Source organism: Rana temporaria, chromosome 11 (assembly GCF_905171775.1).
Source record: "Rana temporaria chromosome 11, aRanTem1.1, whole genome shotgun sequence".
NCBI lineage: Eukaryota > Metazoa > Chordata > Amphibia > Anura > Ranidae > Rana > Rana temporaria.
The window spans coordinates 112,211,296-112,231,434 of NC_053499.1; the positions used below are offsets into that span (position 1 = coordinate 112,211,296).

The 20,139-nt window shown below is 42.1% G+C and overlaps 1 protein-coding gene across 1 annotated transcript in view; it reads right to left on the bottom strand.

Annotated features, from left to right (window-relative positions):
* Positions 1-20,139, bottom strand: part of CTSF (cathepsin F) — a 63,685-nt gene that overhangs the window by 10,466 nt on the left and 33,080 nt on the right. Inside the window, exons 7-10 of the mRNA XM_040328832.1 lie at positions 15,580-15,725; positions 7,763-7,859; positions 5,504-5,584; positions 1,491-1,610 (exon numbers count right to left, since the gene is read on the bottom strand). Of these exons, the coding sequence (XP_040184766.1) occupies positions 1,491-1,610; positions 5,504-5,584; positions 7,763-7,859; positions 15,580-15,725 (444 nt within the window). The remainder of the gene's footprint in view (positions 1-1,490; positions 1,611-5,503; positions 5,585-7,762; positions 7,860-15,579; positions 15,726-20,139) is intronic.

Here is a 20,139-nt window from a genome sequence, read left to right on the forward strand (position 1 = left end):
ATTAAGTAGTGGAAAAATGCCTCACACTAAAAGTGGGATAAGGCAATGTGAGCATGCATGTGACAATTCTCCAGAGTTTTAACCCATTCAGGAAATAAAAGGAGGAAACAGAGGTAATGTGCCATGATCATGTGCACTTTTTTTCCCCTAGGCTTACCACAATCTCAGATCTGGAAAGCGTTCTGTGGCTATAAGGAGCACAGTAACCAAGTACTGGAGTGTGCTGAGGGAGAAAGCAACAAATATGATGCACCCCAGGCAAACTTCACTCCTACATGGACATACCCGTCTTCAGGAATTAGGATAACAACAGAGTCATGATCCTGGACCTGTAGTTAAGTGTAAAGCTCTCTGCGTCTAACAAGCTGGTACACCAGGGGACAGATTCTCGTAGAATCCGCGGCGGCGTAGCGTAAGCCATTTACACTACGCCGCCGCAAATTACTGGAGCAAGTGCCGTATTCTCCAAGCACTTGCTCCGTAATTTGCAGCGGCGTAGTGTAAATGGCCCGGCGTAGGGCTGCGCAATTCAAAGGCGGCGGCTTGTATTTAAATTAAGCGCGCCCCCGCGCCGATCGAACTGCGCATGCACCGGGCGTAAAAATAGCCCAGTGCGCATGCTCCAGCTCACAACGGAAAACGTCATGACGCCGACGTGAGCGTCATTGACGTAAAGTCCTATTCGCGAACGAGTTAGGAAAATTACGTAAACGATGGAAAAAGACGACGCTGACCCGACGCCATACTTAACATGGCATACGACGGACCTTCGTAAACTTACCCCTCATATAGCAGGGGCAAGTTTACGCTTACTGAAACGTCATAAAATCACTGCGTCGACCGCGCGTACGTTTGGGAATCTTGCGTAAATAGCTAATTTGCATAGACGACAGGGAAAACGACGAGGCGACACCTAGCGGCGGGGAAAAAAATTGCATTTAAGATCTGACAGCGCAAGAGCCTTACGCCTGTCAGATCTAATGGATATCTATGCGTAACTGATTCTAAGAATCAGTCGCATAGATACGACAGCCCAGATTAGGATTTACGACGGCGCAAATGGCGTTGCGCCGTCGTAAGCCCTTTGAGAATCTGGGCCTTGGTGTCTGGAGAATCAAGAGAACACCAACAGCACACCATGGATCCCCAGAATGGGTCTAAAGCTTTATTCAGCGATGACATTATTACAGCAGAAGCAATGTTTCGGTGCCTCACAGGACCTGCAAAGGGGTCCTGCGAGGCTCCCAAACATTGTGTGATCGCTGAATAAAGCTTTGGACCCATTCTAAAGATCCATGGTGTGCTGGTGACGTTCTCTCACTTTGACTGTCTTTGGTTCCAGCTGATGGTCGCTGCAGCACTTGCTTACACATACAGCCATTTCTCCAGGAATGTGTGTGTTGGAAATTGTGCATTGAAGTCTCTAGGTATTTGGAGAGCAAAAAGGTCCAGCACAAAAGGGAACAACCAGTTGTTTCCACTTACAGTACCTGTCTCATCTTTTGGAATCTCCACAGAGTTGTTAATATAAGCTGACACTTTGCTGGTAGAGAAGCTGCAGCCTTGTTTCCGTCCCTGGTAGCTGTAATCTTGTTCTGTTTCCACTCCACCTAAAAACATAAAAAATGGTAAGAGTTCAGCAGGAAAAAATCTAAGAAAAAGCCCTTCATAATGAAGTACCAGTTTTCCCAGCATGTCCAACCCTACCTCTATGTTTCATTAAAATCCTGCTGGCCGCAAGGTATAAAATGTACCTTTTGAATTACTCTTTCTTGTATACAAAACAAGGTACAGTGCCTTGCGAAAGTATTCGGCCCCCTTGAACTTTGCGACCTTTTGCCACATTTCAGGCGTCAAACATAAACATATAAAACTGTAATTGTTTTTGAAGAATCAACAACAAGTGGGACACAATCATGAAGTGGAACGAAATTTATTGGATATTTCAAACTTTTTTAACAAATAAAAAACAGAAAAATTGGGCGTACAAAATTATTCAGCCCCCTTAAGTTAATACTTTGTAGCGCCACCTTTTGCTGCGATTACAGATGTAAGTTGCTTGGGGTATGTCTCTATCAGTTTTGCACATCGAGAGACTGACATTTTTGCCCATTCCTCCTTGCAAAACAGCTCGAGCTCAGTGAGGTTGGATGGAGAGCGTTTGTGAACAGCAGTTTTCAGTTCTTTCCACAGATTCTCGATTGGATTCAGGTCTGGATTTTGACTTGGCCATTCTAACACCTGGATATGTTTATTTGTGAACCATTTCATTGTAGATTTTGCTTTATGTTTTGGATCATTGTCTTGTTGGAAGACAAATCTCAGTCCCAGTCTCAGGTCTTTTGCAGACTCCATCAGGTTTTCTTCCAGAATGGTCCTGTATTTGGCTCCATCCATCTTCCCATCAATTTTAACCATCTTCCCTGTCCCTGCTGAAGAAAAGCAGGCCCAAACCATGATGCTGCCACCACCATGTTTGACAGTGGGGATGGTGTGTTCAGGGTGATGAGCTGTGTTGCTTTTACGCCAAACATAACGTTTTGAATTGTTGCCAAAAAGTTCGATTTTGGTTTCATCTGACCAGAGCACCTTCTTCCACCTGTTTGGTGTGTCTCCCAGGTGGCTTGTGGCAAACTTTAAATTACACTTTTTATGGATATCTTTAAGAAATGGCTTTCTTCTTGCTACTCTTCCATAAAGGCCAGATGTGTGCAGTATATGACTGATTGTTGTCCTATGGACAGAGTCTCCCACCTCAGCTGTAGATCTCTGCAGTTCATCCAGAGTGATCATGGGCCTCTTGGCTGCATCTCTGATCAGTTTTCTCCTTGTATGAGCTGAAAGCTTAGAGGGACGGCCAGGTCTTCGTAGATTTGCAGTGGTCTGATACTCCTTCCATTTCAATATTATCTCTTGCACAGTGCTCCTTGGGATGTTTAAAGCTTGGGAAATCTTTTTGTATCCAAATCTGGCTTTAAACTTCTCCACAACAGTATCTCGGACCTGCCTGGTGTGTTCCTTGTTCTTCATGATGCTCTCTGTGCTTTAAACGGACCTCTGAGACTATCACAGTGCAGGTGCATTTATATGGAGACTTGATTACACACAGGTGGATTCTATTTATCATCATTAGTCATTTAGGTCAACATTGGATCATTCGGAGATCCTCACTGAACTTCTGGAGAGAGTTTGCTGCACTGAAAGTAAAGGAGCTGTATAATTTTGCACGCCCAATATTTCAGTTTTTTATTTGTTAAAAAAGTTTGAAATATCCAATAAATTTCGTTCCACTTCATGATTGTGCCCCACTTGTTGTTGATTCTTCAAAAAAAAAAAAAAAATAGTTTTATATCTTTATGTTTGAAGCCTGAAATGTGGCAAAAGGTCGCAAAGTTCAAGGGGGCCGAATACTTTTGCAAGGCACTGTATACTGGGAAACAGGATTCAAGTGGCAAAAAGCGTTACACACAGTTAACTATAGATACATATCATGAGTTCTGGTATGGTTTACAACTTTGTGTGTGTGTAGGATGAAGTACAAATAATGGGCTCATCACTACAAAGCCGTTTCAGCAAAGACAGATACATAGAATATATTGGGGGACAGCTAAAAACTGCAAACATAAAACAAAGAGTTGTCTCCTGTCTTTTTTTTTCAAATGCACTAGACAATAGAACAGAATTGGATAGAAATATTTATGGTCGAGGGTGTTTTTTTATTTTTTAATGGCACAGCTGCGTTATTAAACTTTACCCAGAGTAAAATTGTAGACTATTCAGGGACACCTACAAAAGCACCACCATGTTTCTGGCCTGAACTAGCACTGTAATTCATGAAATAAAACACAAGAGGTTGGAAAGGGGGGTAGATCATTGATTTAGGCTTGGTTCACACTACTGTCATGCGACCAACGTGATTTACAGAGTTATTATGTAGTGCAACTTTGACACGTCTTTGCATATTCTATGGGACTAAGTCGCACTGTAAATCGCAGTGCAAAGTAGTGCAGGAACCTTTTCCAAAATTGAGTCGAATCGATTAGAATTAGAACCATTGAAAACATTGAGATTTCTCTGATGCATGTCTCTAGTCAGGTAGAAAGGCTCAAAAAGTCTGTCCTTGGTGGTTACTCTGGCACCAAAGCAGAGTAAAGTAGTTACTTCAGTCTATGAGGATTGACCACAGCCAAATCTATGCAGGGAGGCTCTTTGGAATGAATGAAACCTTTAGCAAATTGTTAGTTGCATCTACCGAATCCACAATTCTCTGCCCCCTATTGTCATGTGGGCATTGTATATTTTCATACATTCTGCATGACAAAAGGGGGCCGAGAATTAGGAACAATGGTCTGGCAATTACTTGACTGAGTTCCCTAAGGACCCTCGGGTGCAAGCCATGGTGGCTTATTAATGTTAATTTTTCCATGTCTATTTCTAATTTTGTCCCGTGTTAGCCATGAGAGGTGTCATGAGGATAAACACTGCAGTTTTGGTTACTGAAGCCCCTCCACTCCCTCGTGAAGACCGAGGAGAAGAATAAATTCAATACCTTCGCCATCTCCCCATCCTTTGTAACCACGTTTCCTTCATTATTCTTTTTGGGGCCAATATGGTCTGTCCTCCCTTTTTTACTGTTTATTTACTTGGGATTTTTCTGCTCTCCTCCGCCATGTGTCTTTCATGTTCAATCTTAGCCGCCCTAATTGCACCCTTACATTTCTTGTTGCATTCTTTGTAAAGTCTGAATGCTGATGATGATCCCTCAGCCTTGTATTTTCTGAAGGCCTTCTCCTTTGCTTTGATATGCGTTTTTACATTGGAGTTAAGCCATCCAGGACTTTTGTTCACTTTTTATTTCCCAATGGGATGCATTGGCTAATGCCCTTATTTAATATGCTCTTAAAACAAACCCATCTCTCCTCTGTGTTCTTTGTTCCTTTTTTATCCCAATTATTGTCTTGTAGCAAAGGTTTGTAGTTTAAGGAAGTTGGCTCTTTTTAAATTCAGTGTCTTTGTATTCCCCTTATGTTTCCTATTTGTGTGATTTAAACTGAAGCCAATTGACCTGTGATCGCTGTTTCCTAAATTTCCCCTTATTTCCACATTCGTCAGGTCTGTATTGTTGGTAATCAGTAGGTCTAGTAACGCCTTGTTTCTAGTTGGTGTGTCTACCATATGACCCATGAAATTGTCCTGCAAGACATTTATGAACTGGCGAGCCTGAGATGAATGCGTGGCTCCTTCCGCCCAGTCTATGTCTGGATAATTAAAATCCCCCATTATGACGAAATTTCCCATCCTTGCTGCTAATACAAATTGTGATAGAAGGTCCGTCTCCCCCTCCTCCCTCAGGTTAGGGGGCCTATAGCATATGAATGTGAATCGACACTGCGTCGCTTTAACTGACAATTTGCGCGGTCGTGCAACAGATACAGTTATTATTAGGAAACCAATACAACTCAGATAAATCCAATTTAAAGAATTTGTGTAGTTTGCCACCTACCTAGCTTCTCAATAGCTTCATATGCACTTGATGGAAGACCTCCTCCACATGCATGATCCACACCATCACAATCCACCAGCTCTACAAATAAAAATACAAAGCGACTGAATGTTATTGAAAAGACCCCTTTCATATATACTCCCTATATAATGACAGACTGATTAACATAAAGTACTGTCAACTAATATACAATGTAAAGTGGGTATAGAAAAGAATCACCCCCTTTAAAATAATCACATTTTGTTGATTTGAAGCCTGAAATTAATATAGGCACAGTTTTTTTATGCAGCTGTATTTACTAGCGCAACTTACAATTGTGCTCATAAGTTTACATACCCTGGCAGAATTTATGATTTCTTGGCAATCTTTCTGAGAATATGTGTTTATTCTTTAAATCATAATCACAACAGAAACTATACAAAAGGACCCTGATCAAAAGTTTACATACCCCAGTTCTTAATTCTGTGTATACCCTTTAACATCAATGACAGCTTGAAGTCTTTTGTGGTATTTGTGGATAAGACTTTTTATCTTCTCAGATAGTAAAACTGTCCATTCCTCTAAATTCTTGGGCTGTCTTGCATGAACTGCACGTTTGAGATCTCCCCAGAGTGGCTCAATGATATTGAGGTCAGGAGACTGAAATGGCCACTCCAGAACCTTCACTTTATTCTGCTGTAGCCAATGCAGGTCGACTTGGCCTTGTGTTTTGGATCATTGTCATGTTGGAATGTCCAAGTACATCCCATGTGCAGCTTCCTGGCTGATGAATGCAAATGTTCCTCCAGCATTTTTTGACAACATACTGCATTCATCTTGCCATCAATTTTGACCAAATTTCCTGTGCCCTTGTAGCTCACACATCCCCAAAACATCAGTGATCCACCTCCGTGTTTCACAGTAGGAATGGTGTACCTTTCATCATAGCCCTTGTTGACCCCTTTCCAAATGTAGTGTTTATGGTTGTGGCCAAAAAGCAAAATTTGGTCTCATCACTCCAAATGACTTTGTGCCAGCAAACGGTTTGTGGGCTCTCTTGTGCAACACCTTTAGAAGAGGCTTCCTTCTAGGACGACAGCCATGCAGACCAATTTGATGCAATGGGCGGTGTATGGTCTGAGCACTGACAGGATGACCCCCCACCTTTTTCACCTCTGCAGCAATGCTGGCAGCACTCGTACGTCTATTTCCCAAAGACAACCTCTGGATATGATGCTAAGCACGAGCACTCTTTGGTCGAACATGGTGAGGCCTGTTCTGAGTGGAATCTTATAGCCCAGGCCATCTTTATATAGAGCAACAATTCTTTTTTTTTCAGATCCTCGGAGTCCTTTGCCATGAGGTGCCATGTTGACCTTCCAGTGACCAGTATGAGAGAGTGAGAGCAATAAAATCAAATTTAACACACCTGAGATCTTGTAACAAGTTACATGACACCAGGGAGGGAAAATGGCTTATTGGGCCCAATTTGGACATATTCACTTAGGGGTGTACTCACTTTGCTGCCAGCAGTTTAGACACTAGGCTAGATTCAGATAGGTGAGCGGATCTTTAGATCTTCTGATTTACGTTACGCCGCCGCAAGCCACAACGTAAAAATTTCAAAACTCGGCGCGGGAACGACGGCCATACTTAACATAGGATACGCCGCACATACCCCTCATATAGCAGGGGTAACTTTCTGCCAGAAAAAGCCGAATGCAAACGTTGTAAAAAAAATTTGCCGGGCGGTCGTTCGTTTCTGAATCGGCGTAACTCCTCATTTGCATATTCGACGCGTAAAAGATACGGAAGCGCCACCTAGCGGCCGGCCTGGAATTGCAGCCTAAGATCCGACGGTGTAACACAGTTACACCTGTCGGATCTTAGGGATATCTATGCGTAACTGATTCTCTGAATCAGTCGCATAGATACGACCGGCCGGCCTTAGAGATACGACGGCGTATCAGGAGATACGCCGTCGTATCTCCTATCTGAATCTGGCCCACGGTGTGTTGAGTTTTTTTGAGGGGGCAGCAAATTTACACTTGTACAAGCTGTACACTCACTACTTTACATTGTAGCAAAGTGTAATTTTTTCAGTGTTGCCACATGAAACGATATAATAAAATATTTACAGAAATGTGAGGGGTGTACTCACTTTTGTGATATACGGTGTGTATATTTTATATTATATATATAAAATGTATCTATCACTGTGTAAACTGACAGCACTATATAAGTACCTGAAATAAATAATTATTCTTAAAGCCACAATACCTTGCTCAGACAAGGAAACAAGGGAGCCTTTCTTCAAGAACCACTGTCCTTCAATATTTCCAATCACAGAGAACGCCCAACAGGATCCACACATGCCCTGCACAATACATAAATAACAGATAAGAATTAAGCATTATGGACGAAACAGATAAAGGTTTACACGCAGTTTTTATATGCAATATAATGAACACAGTACAAAGTCTGTTAGCTGATGCTCCAATGAAATGTTTTTACCAAAAGTATAGGACACATGCAACATCCTAGGCAAGTCTATACCATCAGCTATAAAAAAAATGGCAAATAAATGACATGACTACATGATGTGCATAAGATCTAAATGATTGTACCATATTATCCAACTAAAGTTGGAAACAGCTACAAACACCTATTGTTTAGAAGGCTAGTTGAATTCTAGGAGGATACCTGAAATATTTTCATTGGTAAAAATGCAAATAGCAGTTAAAGTGGTACTCCAGGCCCTACACAAGAAATTAAAAGTTAGCAGCTAAAAAATACTGTAGCTGCTGACTTTTAATATTAGGACACTTGCCTGTCCAGGGGTCCCATGATTCCAGCACCCCAGATGATTTTTCAATCGGCTCTCAGGTGCTCCTGCCGCCATTCCTTGTAAGGGAAACCGTTGGTGAAGCCTTGTGGGTTCACAGCCAGTCCCCTACTGTGCATGTGCGAAGCACGCTGTGTTTTGTGAATGGCCCAGTGGCGGGGGAAGGAGGAGGGGGGCCGAACTTCCAGGGGACATGGCCATGTTGAAGCCATCCAGAAGTGGGAATGAGTACCTGTCAAAAACACCACCCAAACAAGGGGAAACAAACAAGCAGAGCTTCCCCTTTTGGGTGGAGCTCTGCTTTAAGTATTGTTTGCAATTAAAGAGAAATGTATACACCACTGAATTGAATCTACCATCTAATCAGATTTATGTAAATAGCTCCTAAGTATTGTATACAAATCAAGATGAAAATGTACACACCACTAAAGTTCCTATCCTAGGGTGACAGCACTTACCAAATGTACTGTATCTATATACATGAAGAATACAACTCAATAAACAAAACGAAAGAAAAAAAAAAAAGGGGAAAAAAAAAAAAACTAGTGTCAGTTATTTCCACATAGAGTTACGACCGTACGTTGCATATAGAGAAATACAGATAATAGGAAGGAGTTCAAATGATGCCGACAAGAAGAACACTATGCATATTAGAAGACACAGGTCGATGAGGATTGTAACCATCTGTCCCAAATGTTGTTATGCTTGCCCGGGCAACCTCTATTAATGTAAATAATCCTTTTGTATGGCAAGGTGTTATTTATTTCAGTGAGCCAGTGTCAGGAAAGGGTTCACTCGCTGGTGGCGCTATTGGTCTCTCAGAACGCAGTACCAGTGTCCACCAGCGGGTGTCGTTCAACATTCAGGACCTGTAGAGAGAGGACTCATCTGCTGGTGGAACTATTGGATCCTTGGGCCGTAGTACTGGTGTCCACCAGCGGGTGTATCCCGGCAGTGTGGTGCAGACAGCACCTCCTGCGCTCAGGTGTTACATGAGGTCAATTACTGGCAGTCTCATAAATACCTGGCTAATGAGTACTCTCATCGCCTTGGTATCTCTCTCCTTACGCCCTGACCTTGCTTGCCTGTTGCCCGATCCTGAGCCTGCATCTGACCCTGTTCCTGAGCTTATCCTGACCCAGTCCCTCCTGCGTTCCTGTTACCTTTACCCTAAAGCCCGATCCATCCTCTTCCTTGTCCTGTTTGTTCCCCAATATTTATGTTTCTGGAACATCCCTTGTCCTTCTTTCTGCTGATCCGCTGTGTATGACCCTGGCCTGTCTTAAATCTAAGATTCTGGTACTGCCCCTTTGCTGTATATACTATTTGTTGTTTGTGGGTTTCTGTTTGGTTGGTTGTGCACCGTTTGTATTTACTTATTTATCACCTATCTTAATAAACACCACTATTATTCACCTTACATGCGTTTTTGGTTCTCTCTGTGCAGTCCACATAGTCTGGTCTACTAATTCCCTGACAGCCAGGCAGCTAGCGTGGGGGTTGCGGCCTGGATCCAATTCTGGGCTATGATCTTTCTAGCTACAAATGTTTCATGGAGAAATCTAAGCGTGTATTTATCTATCTATTTCAGTAGCAGAAAATAAGCCCAATGGCATTGCTTAGCTCTAACGACACCAGTGAGCCCATCTGATCATGTAGGAACTGGATGACTTGCGACCACTATCCTCAAATACAAGGACAGTGCCAGAAGAGATGGTCAAAGGTGCCAACAGAGATCAGACAACTAGGGCACATAGAACTGCAAGTAGAGCAAAATGTGGCCATTCGTTTTGGAGTCAGATACGCCCTATAGGTGATATAAACTTGCGTAAGCTACCAAACATTTTGGGGGACACCAGTTTGCAGGTCTCAACACAATCTGCATCATCCAATTCTCCAACCCCTTTTATCCATTTGTGCTTAATAGCATAGGCTAGTTTAGGTTCAGCTGGAGTAATGATTATGTTATAGAATACAGATATGAGTTGACGTGGTTCATCAGCGTAGTGCATGTCGCACCTAAAAAAAAGCGAAAGAGCATATAGTTTGAAAGGTTTCATTTCGCCTTTAACCGATCAAGTGTCTTAATTTCTCCATTGTGAAGAACATGAGACAATAGGTATACTCCCTTAGATATCCAAATTGTAGGATCAGGTATCTGAAGGAGTTCCGGAAGGAGATTATTGTACCATAAAGGGGTATGGCTATGAATTATAGAACAGTTCATCTTGGACATTGCCAGATCCCAGATCCTCTTGTGCTAAAACAAAAGGCTAGATCGGTTGGGAAACACCAGGGAACCTTTCAGTCCACGCAATACATCACAAAACGGATGTAGTCCTCTGCACTACATACCAGGGCTCGATATCTGTGTGTGTCAGACTTAGCTTTGTGCTATAGATGGGAGAGCTGTGCTGCCAGGTAATAGGACCCAAAGTCTTGGACTAGGTCTCCTAGTGAAGTTGGACTCTGAAGAACCTTCCAGGACAATTTATGTTTGCTGGTCCCCCAGGTAATGGATTGAAGCACGGTGTCCATGATTTTAAAATTATTTATTTAAGTGGAATATATACTGGAGAATGGCAAAGCACATATAACATTTTAGGTAACAGTATCATCTTGACTAGACCTAGTCGGCCCATCACTCCCACTGGCAAACTAGCCCACGTCTGAATTTTAGATTTAATAAGCCGAAGTAGAGGCTCTACATTCTGCGAGACATAATCAACTATAGATTGAGAGACCTGAATACACAAATCTTTAAGAGTATTAACTCTGACGAGGGGCAAATTGGCCTGTTCCCGTGACGGGGGAACATATCTATGGGGAGAATCTGGGACTTGTCCCAATTCATTTTAAGTTATGAGAATCCACCGCAGTTTGATAATCTGTAGGGCTGTCAGGAAGGAAGGGCTGGAATCTGTCAAATACAGTATCATATCATTGGCATAGAGCCCCACCCTCTCCTCCACTGTACAAGATGTCAACCTTTGAATATCTGGATATGCCCTAAGAGCAGCGGCCAGGGGTTCCACCACTAGTGCATATAGGAGGGGTGAAATGGGGCACCCCTACCACGTTCCCCATTGGCCACTACCCTAGCCTTTGGTGAATTGTATAGGATGGTAAGCCCTTTGACAAAGTTGGCATAGGTACTGCCACCGAATCAAAAGCCTAAGCCGCATCAAGGGAGACGATCACTCTACAACAAAATGTGACTATCAGAGGCCTGGATATTTATAAAAAGGTGTTTAACATTAAATGCCGTATTTTTTGCTGGTATAAAGCTTGAGAAGAAAAGGAACAAAAGGACATACAAGGACATAAAATATTGTAGAGAGCCAGTACTTGGCAGGACACACAGTAATGCCAGCTATAAAACTGAAGCAAAATATGCAGGACGAATAACCAAAGATAGTTCAGAGCGAGACCCGATCAGTTGAATGTAGGGCTAAGTTTCTATATCATCACATTGTCCAGAGTGCGTTAGCGAACAAAGGAGAATGGAGATATAGGGCCAGATCCACAAAAGGGATACGCAGGCGTATCTGCTGATACGCCGTCGTATCCCTGTTTCTATCTATGCAGCTGATTCATAGAATCAGTTACGCATAGATATCCCTAAGATCCGACATGTGTAATGGACTTACACTGTCGGATCTTAGGATGCAGTACCGCGGCCGCCGCTGGGGGCATTTCTCGTCGAAATCCAGCGTCGGGTATGCAAATTAGCACTTACGGAGATCCTCAAAGCTTTTTCCCTTCGTTATTTCTCCATAAGTGTTAGTTTGCCGTCGCAAAATTAGGGCTGCTTTTAGGGCTGCTTTTGTAAACTTAGTACACCATGTAAAAGTATACCCTTCTTTACCGCGTCGCTGTAAAAAATTTTTTTTAAAAAAATGTTCCCGCCGCATCTCTTTTTTACCCGTCGCGATTCACAAAACTTGGCGCAACGTAACGTAACGCAAAGCACGTCGGGAAAAAAGCGTCAGGAGCATGCGCAGTACGTCCGACGCGGGAGCGCGCCTAATTTAAATGGGACTCGCCCCATTAGATTGGGCACGCCTTGCGCCGGACAGATTTAAGTTACACCGCTGCAAATTTCTAGGTAAGTGCTTTGTGGATCGGGCACTTAGGTAGAAATTTTGCAGCGGTGTAACTTAAATTCAAACATTTAAGTTGCGCCCGCTGGTTGTGGATCTGGCCCATAGTGTAGAGGTTAGGAAAAGTCAGTAAAATGAAGCAGAGCAAAGGAAGAGAGGTAAAGAGTAGAGAGGAAGAAGAGAAAAGAGAGGACAACCACCCGCCCCAGAACCACCCCCGCAGCCCGGGCATCCCAACCACGCGACGCCCCTCCAAAACGGGAGATTCATCATGCGATTGGGGTCTCCAGCACATCCCATAGTTCCCATACCCGGTTGTGAGTATCATGGGTGTTATTCAGGGAAGCTGTCATATACTCCATCCTTTTGACGTCCCTGATTCTAGAGTATAGTTCTTGGCTAATATTTTGATGTCAGTTTGCAATAGCGAGGTAGGTCTAAAGCAGGGGTCCTCAAACTATGGCCCTCCAGTTGTTCAGGAACTACAATTCCCTTCATGTCTAGTCATGTCTGTGAATGCCAGGGTTTTACAATGCCTCATGGGATGTGTAGTTCTGTAACAGCTGGAGGGCCGTAGTTTGAAGATTCCTGCTCTACAGTATTCAGGTAGGTGTCTTTTCTAGGTTTAGGAATGAGGACTATGATGGCTTCAAGCATAGATTCCAGGGGGGCAGTAGCCTCAAATATCGCTTGATAAAGAGCAAGTAGTCTGGGGACTAACTTTTGGAGAAATGGACAGAAAATTCAACGGATAGGCTGTCAGAACCAGGGGCTTTTGCTTTCGCGAATAGCAAGATTAATGTCATCTGCCGAAATTGGAGCCTCCAAAATAACCACCTGCTCATCAGTCAATTTGGGAAGCGTGAGGGTCTTAGGAAGGTTCCCTAGATCCTGTGGGGGATAACTGACTTTGGATGTTTAAACTTCCTGAGGTCTGGAGTCCAACTGTGCCAGATAGGCCAGCAGTTTACTCGGACGTTCACCCTGATCACCAGATCTTTTGTTTACTAAAAAACAACTTATGCCTAGCTCGCTCTTGGCACATCTGATCAACCACCCTAGTTTGAAGTTTCAACTGTGCCAGTGAAGCAGGCAATGACGATGACATGTGTTGTTCTTCCAGCTCAGTGTCAGGGCTGGGCTCAGCCCTTCCTTCTCTAAGAATGGAGCTCAGCTGTCGGCTCCTTTCTCTCCACAGTGACTCACCTGTTGATGATCTGCTCGTCAGTCCTGCCTACTTAAAGCCTTCCAGCTCATTTCATCTCTGCCTTCGCCTTTGTCAACATCACAGAGACTTTGTCCTGCTTTCCTGTTGAGGACTTGCTCGGCTGGCGTTCCTTCTGGCTACTGATCCTGCTTGTTGTACTACTACGTTAATCTCTGGCTCTCTGATATTGGCTTGGCTGACTACCCAATCCGGTTCCTAAACTCTGGCTATGTTTTGACTATGCTTACTCTGTTCACCCTTTTTATCTTTAATATTAAACACGTGTGATTTAACTGTACTTCTTTCTCGGTCTGATTCATGGTCTCTGACACTCAGTCAGTTGAGCATTGTCTTGAAACATAGCCAGATTTAGAATTTCTTCTAAACCTGGAGATGTACTCGGTGAGAAGCATTCAGGCATGTTTTTTAAATGCTTCCCTGACTATCAGTGGTGAGGATGTATCAGCATTGGGTGTTTCATTGCTAATCTGTCAGTGTCAGAGAGAACAGTGAGCCAGAAAGGGTTTAATCCAACCATATAGCTGGTATAGAGGAATATTTAGCCATAAATGAGAATCCCTCACTAAGAATAGTGGAGTTATATGGGGTAGGAAAATACTAGGCCAGAATTAATAATAGGTTACCTGCTATCTTAGCATGCAAAAAAAACATATCTACCCTGGGGGTCCAACACCACTTCCTGGAGTTCAAAGGACACCAACTTGGCTACCAAAGTTGTCTCGGAGGGTCTACAATCACTAACTTATTCAGCCAGGCAGTGGCGGCTCCTGGTTCCTTGAAGAAGTGGACACGATCCTCACCAACACGGAGGCAAGCAGGGAACAACATCGCATATTTCAAATGCCGGACCCGCAAGCGCCTCTTGATGTCACCTCTGCCAATCCGAGCAGGCTACATACAGTAGCCTGCTCGGATTGGCTTTGAGAGTCAGAGAGGCGTGGGCTGATGATGTTACAGCCTCTGCCAATCCAAGCAGGCTTTGTATTCATTAATAGAATACAACGCTCACCGTGATTGGCTCCAGCTCCAGCAAGAATTAAGAAGAATATGGCTCCAGAAGGTAGAAATATGAAGCGTCGGAAGGGGGGTCGTCATATGCGGTGAATACTGGCAAAAAAATAATTTAAAAATTGTAAAATTAGGGGGTCGTCTTATACGCCCGGTCGCTATATACACCGGCAAATACGGTATATGTAACTCTCGTGACAGCAGTGACATGCAAAGTTACATAAAAAAAAAAAAACAAACACAAACACACACTACATATGCACAATCATATACCCACAGTTGATCCAGAGGAATGCAAAAAAAAAAAAAAACAATAAAACATGATCCAATTTTCTCCAGCGGGGGGAAATTTCCTTCCTGATCCACCAACAGGATCACCAACAGGATCACCTTTACCAATGTCCTTGATCTTGGTTTGTAGGTCAGCCCTTGCCTCCTGTGTTTCCTGTTTAGCTTTGTTGATTTCAAAAGTGCCACTATTTTAGTAATATGTGCTCTAGCGTGGATCATCAGTTTAGTGAAGACAAAGACCACAACAGCAAGCTCTGTCCCAAAGATTTTCTGGAAAATGTAGACAAGCTCTGAGGGGAGTGAACTTTTAGCACTAGTAGAGGCTGCAAAAGTTCTTCCATTCAGGCATAGCAAAAGAGGAGCAAGAGGAAAGAGAAAAGGAATTGTGTTGGATGAGGAGTTCCTGGAAGATCCCCTAAAGATCTGTAGGATAGTCCAAGCCAGTGTGGCTGAAGGTTGTTTTCAGTTTCTTGTCTTTCCAGGTGGCGACTGGTCTTTGTGCAGTGCCATGCATACCCAGTTAATTTTAAATACGAGTTACAGGGTAATTGAATACATCAACACCCACTGAATATGTATATTTTGTAAAAAGCTTTAGTATACATCTCTGCCAGTCCCTTACCTGGTTCTTGACCTCAGTTACAGCACCATGTTCTCTCCAGTCCCACTGAGCAGGAGGAGGATCTTTTGGAATCACAGCCTTCTTAATGATCCGATGTCCTTGGCTTGAGAGTAAAGGATTCAAGTACAGAGTTCGGAATTCTTCCTCTGTAAAGTTCAAATCAAAACAGATTATTATAAAAAGGAAGGTATGCCTGAATCCAGCAGGATGACTAGGAACTTTTAGCCTGGGGGCACGCACACACAATTAACTGGCCCTTTCGCAGAAGGCTCAACCTACTTGCAGACGAGATAAGAAACATACTCCACAACATACAGAGTGGTAAAGAATAGGGGGTCCCAGGGAATCCCTACAAACCCTGAGACTCCAGCAGGAGAAGAAGTGGGCAGGGAGGACTATACCGGTACTTAGAAAATTGGTTGCACACAACCAGAGTGAGTCACATTAAATAAATGGTAGAAAAATGTATTCACATGAATACATTAGACAGCATAAAAAATACATGACATTTTAAAAAAAAACAACAAAAATACAAACATGTTTGACCACAATTGAATCACCGGTCGTGCAATCCCTTATACATAAACAAAGGGGGGGTAGCGGTGAGAAAGTTGGAGTCATGAGACAAAGTCTCTGGTCTCTACTAGTTTCGCGAACTCAATTTTCGCTTCGTCAGGAGACAGTCTAAAATATAATACAAAACAGAAATAAAGCATGTATTAAAATAACATAAAACAGAATTTGCTGCCAAGGGGTGTAAGGGGAGCACCCCCCGGGTACCAATAACAATCATAAGGGAATTTGTCAAAATTGTCTCATACCTAGCGGCACAGTGTTCTCAGTTTTTTTAAAATGTCATGTATTTTTTATGCTGTCTAATGTATTCATGTGAATACATTTTTCTACCATTTATTTAATGTGACTCACTCTGGTTGTGTGCAACCAATTTTCTAAGTACCGGTATAGTCCTCCCCGCCCACTTCTTCTCCTGCTGGAGTCTCAGGGTTTGTAGGGATTCCCTGGGACCCCCTATTCTTTACTTGAATATTAGGACGATGGTACACTTTCTATTTAATTGTATTCTCTCAATGTTAAAAGGTTCAATCATAACATACAGAATGGGTAGATTTAAAACAGAGAATGTACAGTACTTTGTACTGAATGGAGAGGTGTGGAATGGAAAAAGTACAACACAACGTACAAAATTGAGTGGTTTGGAATAAGTACAGTGTACAGAAAGGGGGCAATGTGGGACAGAGTATGTACAGTACAGCATACAGAATTGGGTGGGTAATGTTAAGGAATGAACAGTGCAGTATAAAAATGAGGTGGTGTGGAATGGGGAATGTACAGCGTAGCTTACAAAATGTGTGGGAGTGCAGTGTACAGAATAAGGTGGTGTGAAAAAGGGATGTACAGCACAGCAAACATAATGGGGTAGTGTGGAATAGGGGAGTAAGGCATGTACAACACAACATGCAGAAAGAGGCAGTGTGGAGTAGGGAATGTACAACACAGCATACAGAAAGGGATGGTATAGGTTAGCCAATGTACAGTACCGTGTACAGAATGCAGCAGAATAGAATGGGGAATATAAAGCTTAGGGCCTATGCATTTCACTTGTATAGGGCTGTATTGCTCATGCAGCAACACAGAGGCAAGGCAAATAGCGTTGGTATTTAATTGTTCCACTTCATACCAACACACTGGGGGTTATTTACAAAGTGCACTTGAAATTGCACTGAAAGTGCACTTGGAAGTACAGTCGCTGTAAATCTGAGGGGTAGATCTAAAATGAGGGGAAGCTCTACTGATTTTATCCTCCAATCCTGTGCAAGCTAAAATGCTGTTTTTCATTTTCCTTGCATGTCCCCCTCGGATCTACAGCGACTGCTTTTCCAAGTGTACTTTCAGTGCAATTTCAAGTGCACTTTGCACTTGTAGTGCAAAGTGAATTTGCCTTTAGTAAATAACCCCCACTGTATTGATATTTACTTGCTGAAAATGGAACATGTTACATTTAAACACAGCACTATGTGGTACAATGAAGCACAACCATGCTGTGTGTCAGGGAAGAGAAAAGGCAATGTGTAATAAAAAATAAAAAAACAAAACAAAATATACACCACATCGCAGTGCATGTTAAATGCCTATGCACTGTAGTGTGAATGAGCTCCTAGACTAGAGTATACAGAAAAAAAAAGGCATTTTAAACACACATTTGTCTGATTAAAAAGTTCAGTGAACCACAACACACAGATGCGAATGCTTTGTGGATTGCAGTGTTTTATTTCCTTAAATTTGGGAGGCAAAAGAGCACAAAGAGTAATGCACACTATTATAATTAAACATTTAGAACGCAAAGTAAAACCAAAACTGCCTGGAAAATTGGGTCACTGGTCTCGTAACTCTTGAGGACATGAAAATTGCCACTTTTATGAAGAAGATAAAGAAGTCGATGCAAGAATTATTTTGTCATACAAAGCAGTTAAAAGTTATTTACTAAAATGGGACATAGCTAGCTTCACAATTTAGTCTGACCTATTCTGAAGGCCGAAGAATTCCAGGGATTCAAGAGCCAAGTAAGAATCCAAGCACTCTCTATGGCGGCACTTATGTGCATATTTTTTATTTAACCCTTTCATACCTGGATGCATCTTTCCCGACTAGACAAAAATTGTGAAGTTCACGTATGTGCCAGTTTACTTATTAACCTATCTGCCTTCATTTGATACTTTGTTTTTAAAAAAAAATGCACTGACTATATATTTACAATAAGCAGAAATATTGCCAAAAATGCAGTTTTAGTATTTTTATTGACTGCACTGCTAACAAAAGCAAAGAGTGCTGAGATACTTACCTGTGTTCTCAAATCCATGCAACTCTGAATGGCTGATAGGTCCCTAAATGTCACCCATCAGCTAAGGAAATGTGACTAATTGCGGAAGCCAGAGGAATTCCAGAAATTTCAAAGCCTAACCCTCAAGTATTTCAGCACTTTCTTTAAGCCCTTATTAGCAGTGCTAAGAGGTGCTTTTAAAATAGTAGGTCTACTTTACAAAAAAACTCAGATAAGCATAAGCAGGTTCAACATCTCAGATTTCTGAAATGATGTACGAGGTGAAGGTACATACAAATCATCTGATATTGATTATTATGGACCATAATAATTTTGCATGAATACTACATTAAATACACAAGGCTCATATCCTGAGGAAAAATAAGCATAGCTAATATTCATACAGTATGTCCTAAATAATGTCAATGGGGCGGTACAAGGGAGTGGCAGGTGGTCTATGTGGACGTGCCCCAAGAGGAAGCGATATTTTGCGAAACCGGTCGGGCGGAACGTGTGTTGCATCGGTATCACCCCCCGTTGATTGCACTAATTCCATACCTATTGGACGGGTTGTTTGGTTTGCTTCCGGCCGGAGCTCCAGACTGACAGGCCTTTTAAACACTGCTACCATGTAAGTGTGTTTTTGTCTTTATTTTAATACATTTTATCCATGGTTTTACAGTATTGCGGCCCTCTATGTGTTTTCCATGATACTCGGTAACCAAGTTTTCTACCTACTGGATTGAGACGGGGATTAGCATCAAGCTCGGCCCATCTATACTACAACTCCTACAGTGTTAGTCTACATGCTTTCTGGGGTCCTCTTTTGATTAAGAGACCGCTGGGAATCTGGTAAGCCGATTCAATACTCTTATGGTGGAGGATCTCTGTCTATCGGATTGTCACTACAGTTTATGATCAACAATTGTGGACTTTTTCTTTTCTTTCTATTCACTGGTGAAAGGATCTACGTTGTTCTTCTAAGGACTTTGATCACTTTTTTCCTGTTTTCTTGTTTATGCATTATTCATGGACAATCATTTATGCCATGATTTTTGGGTACATTTATTTGTTTTCTAATTTTTAGCGCATCTTGTTTTTTTCCTATGTTACCACTGTCCAAATGTTTACAGTAAGGTGCAGCTTCACTTGTTTATATATGAGCATTATTTAGTAGCATTGATTTTGTTTACTTCTTAGTTTATTAGCGCAGTTGCTCCCAATTTTTTTTCCATTTTCAAATACTATGACATTGAATGGATGTGAAGGGACAGGGCAGGCCAGGGTCCCATGGTGCTTATAACGTTATGGAAAGTAATTTTGGTGATAATGGTAAAGATATTTATTACGATGAAGAATAGAGTCAATAATAAAAGTGAATTGTGAGAACAGAGGTAAGATATGCTTTTGCAGGCACAACTGTAGATGCTCCTAACCTGTCTCTAACTATAAAAGGAGGTTTTTCATTCTATGCCTGCCACCATTACCTGCAAAACCTAAGTAGATAAACTAAAAATGTAATGATTCTGCTGGGACCAATATTTTCAGGAGTCAAGGAATACATCGCCCAGAACAAAGATTACTTTGTAAAGGTTGTTTAAAGCACAAGGGACCATTAGGACAAATTAAAGTTTTGTCTGGTTCTGTGCAATTGTATACCTCCTAAATGAAAAAACAAAACAAAAAACAAAGTATAATATGTTTTTTTTTCTTATTTTTGT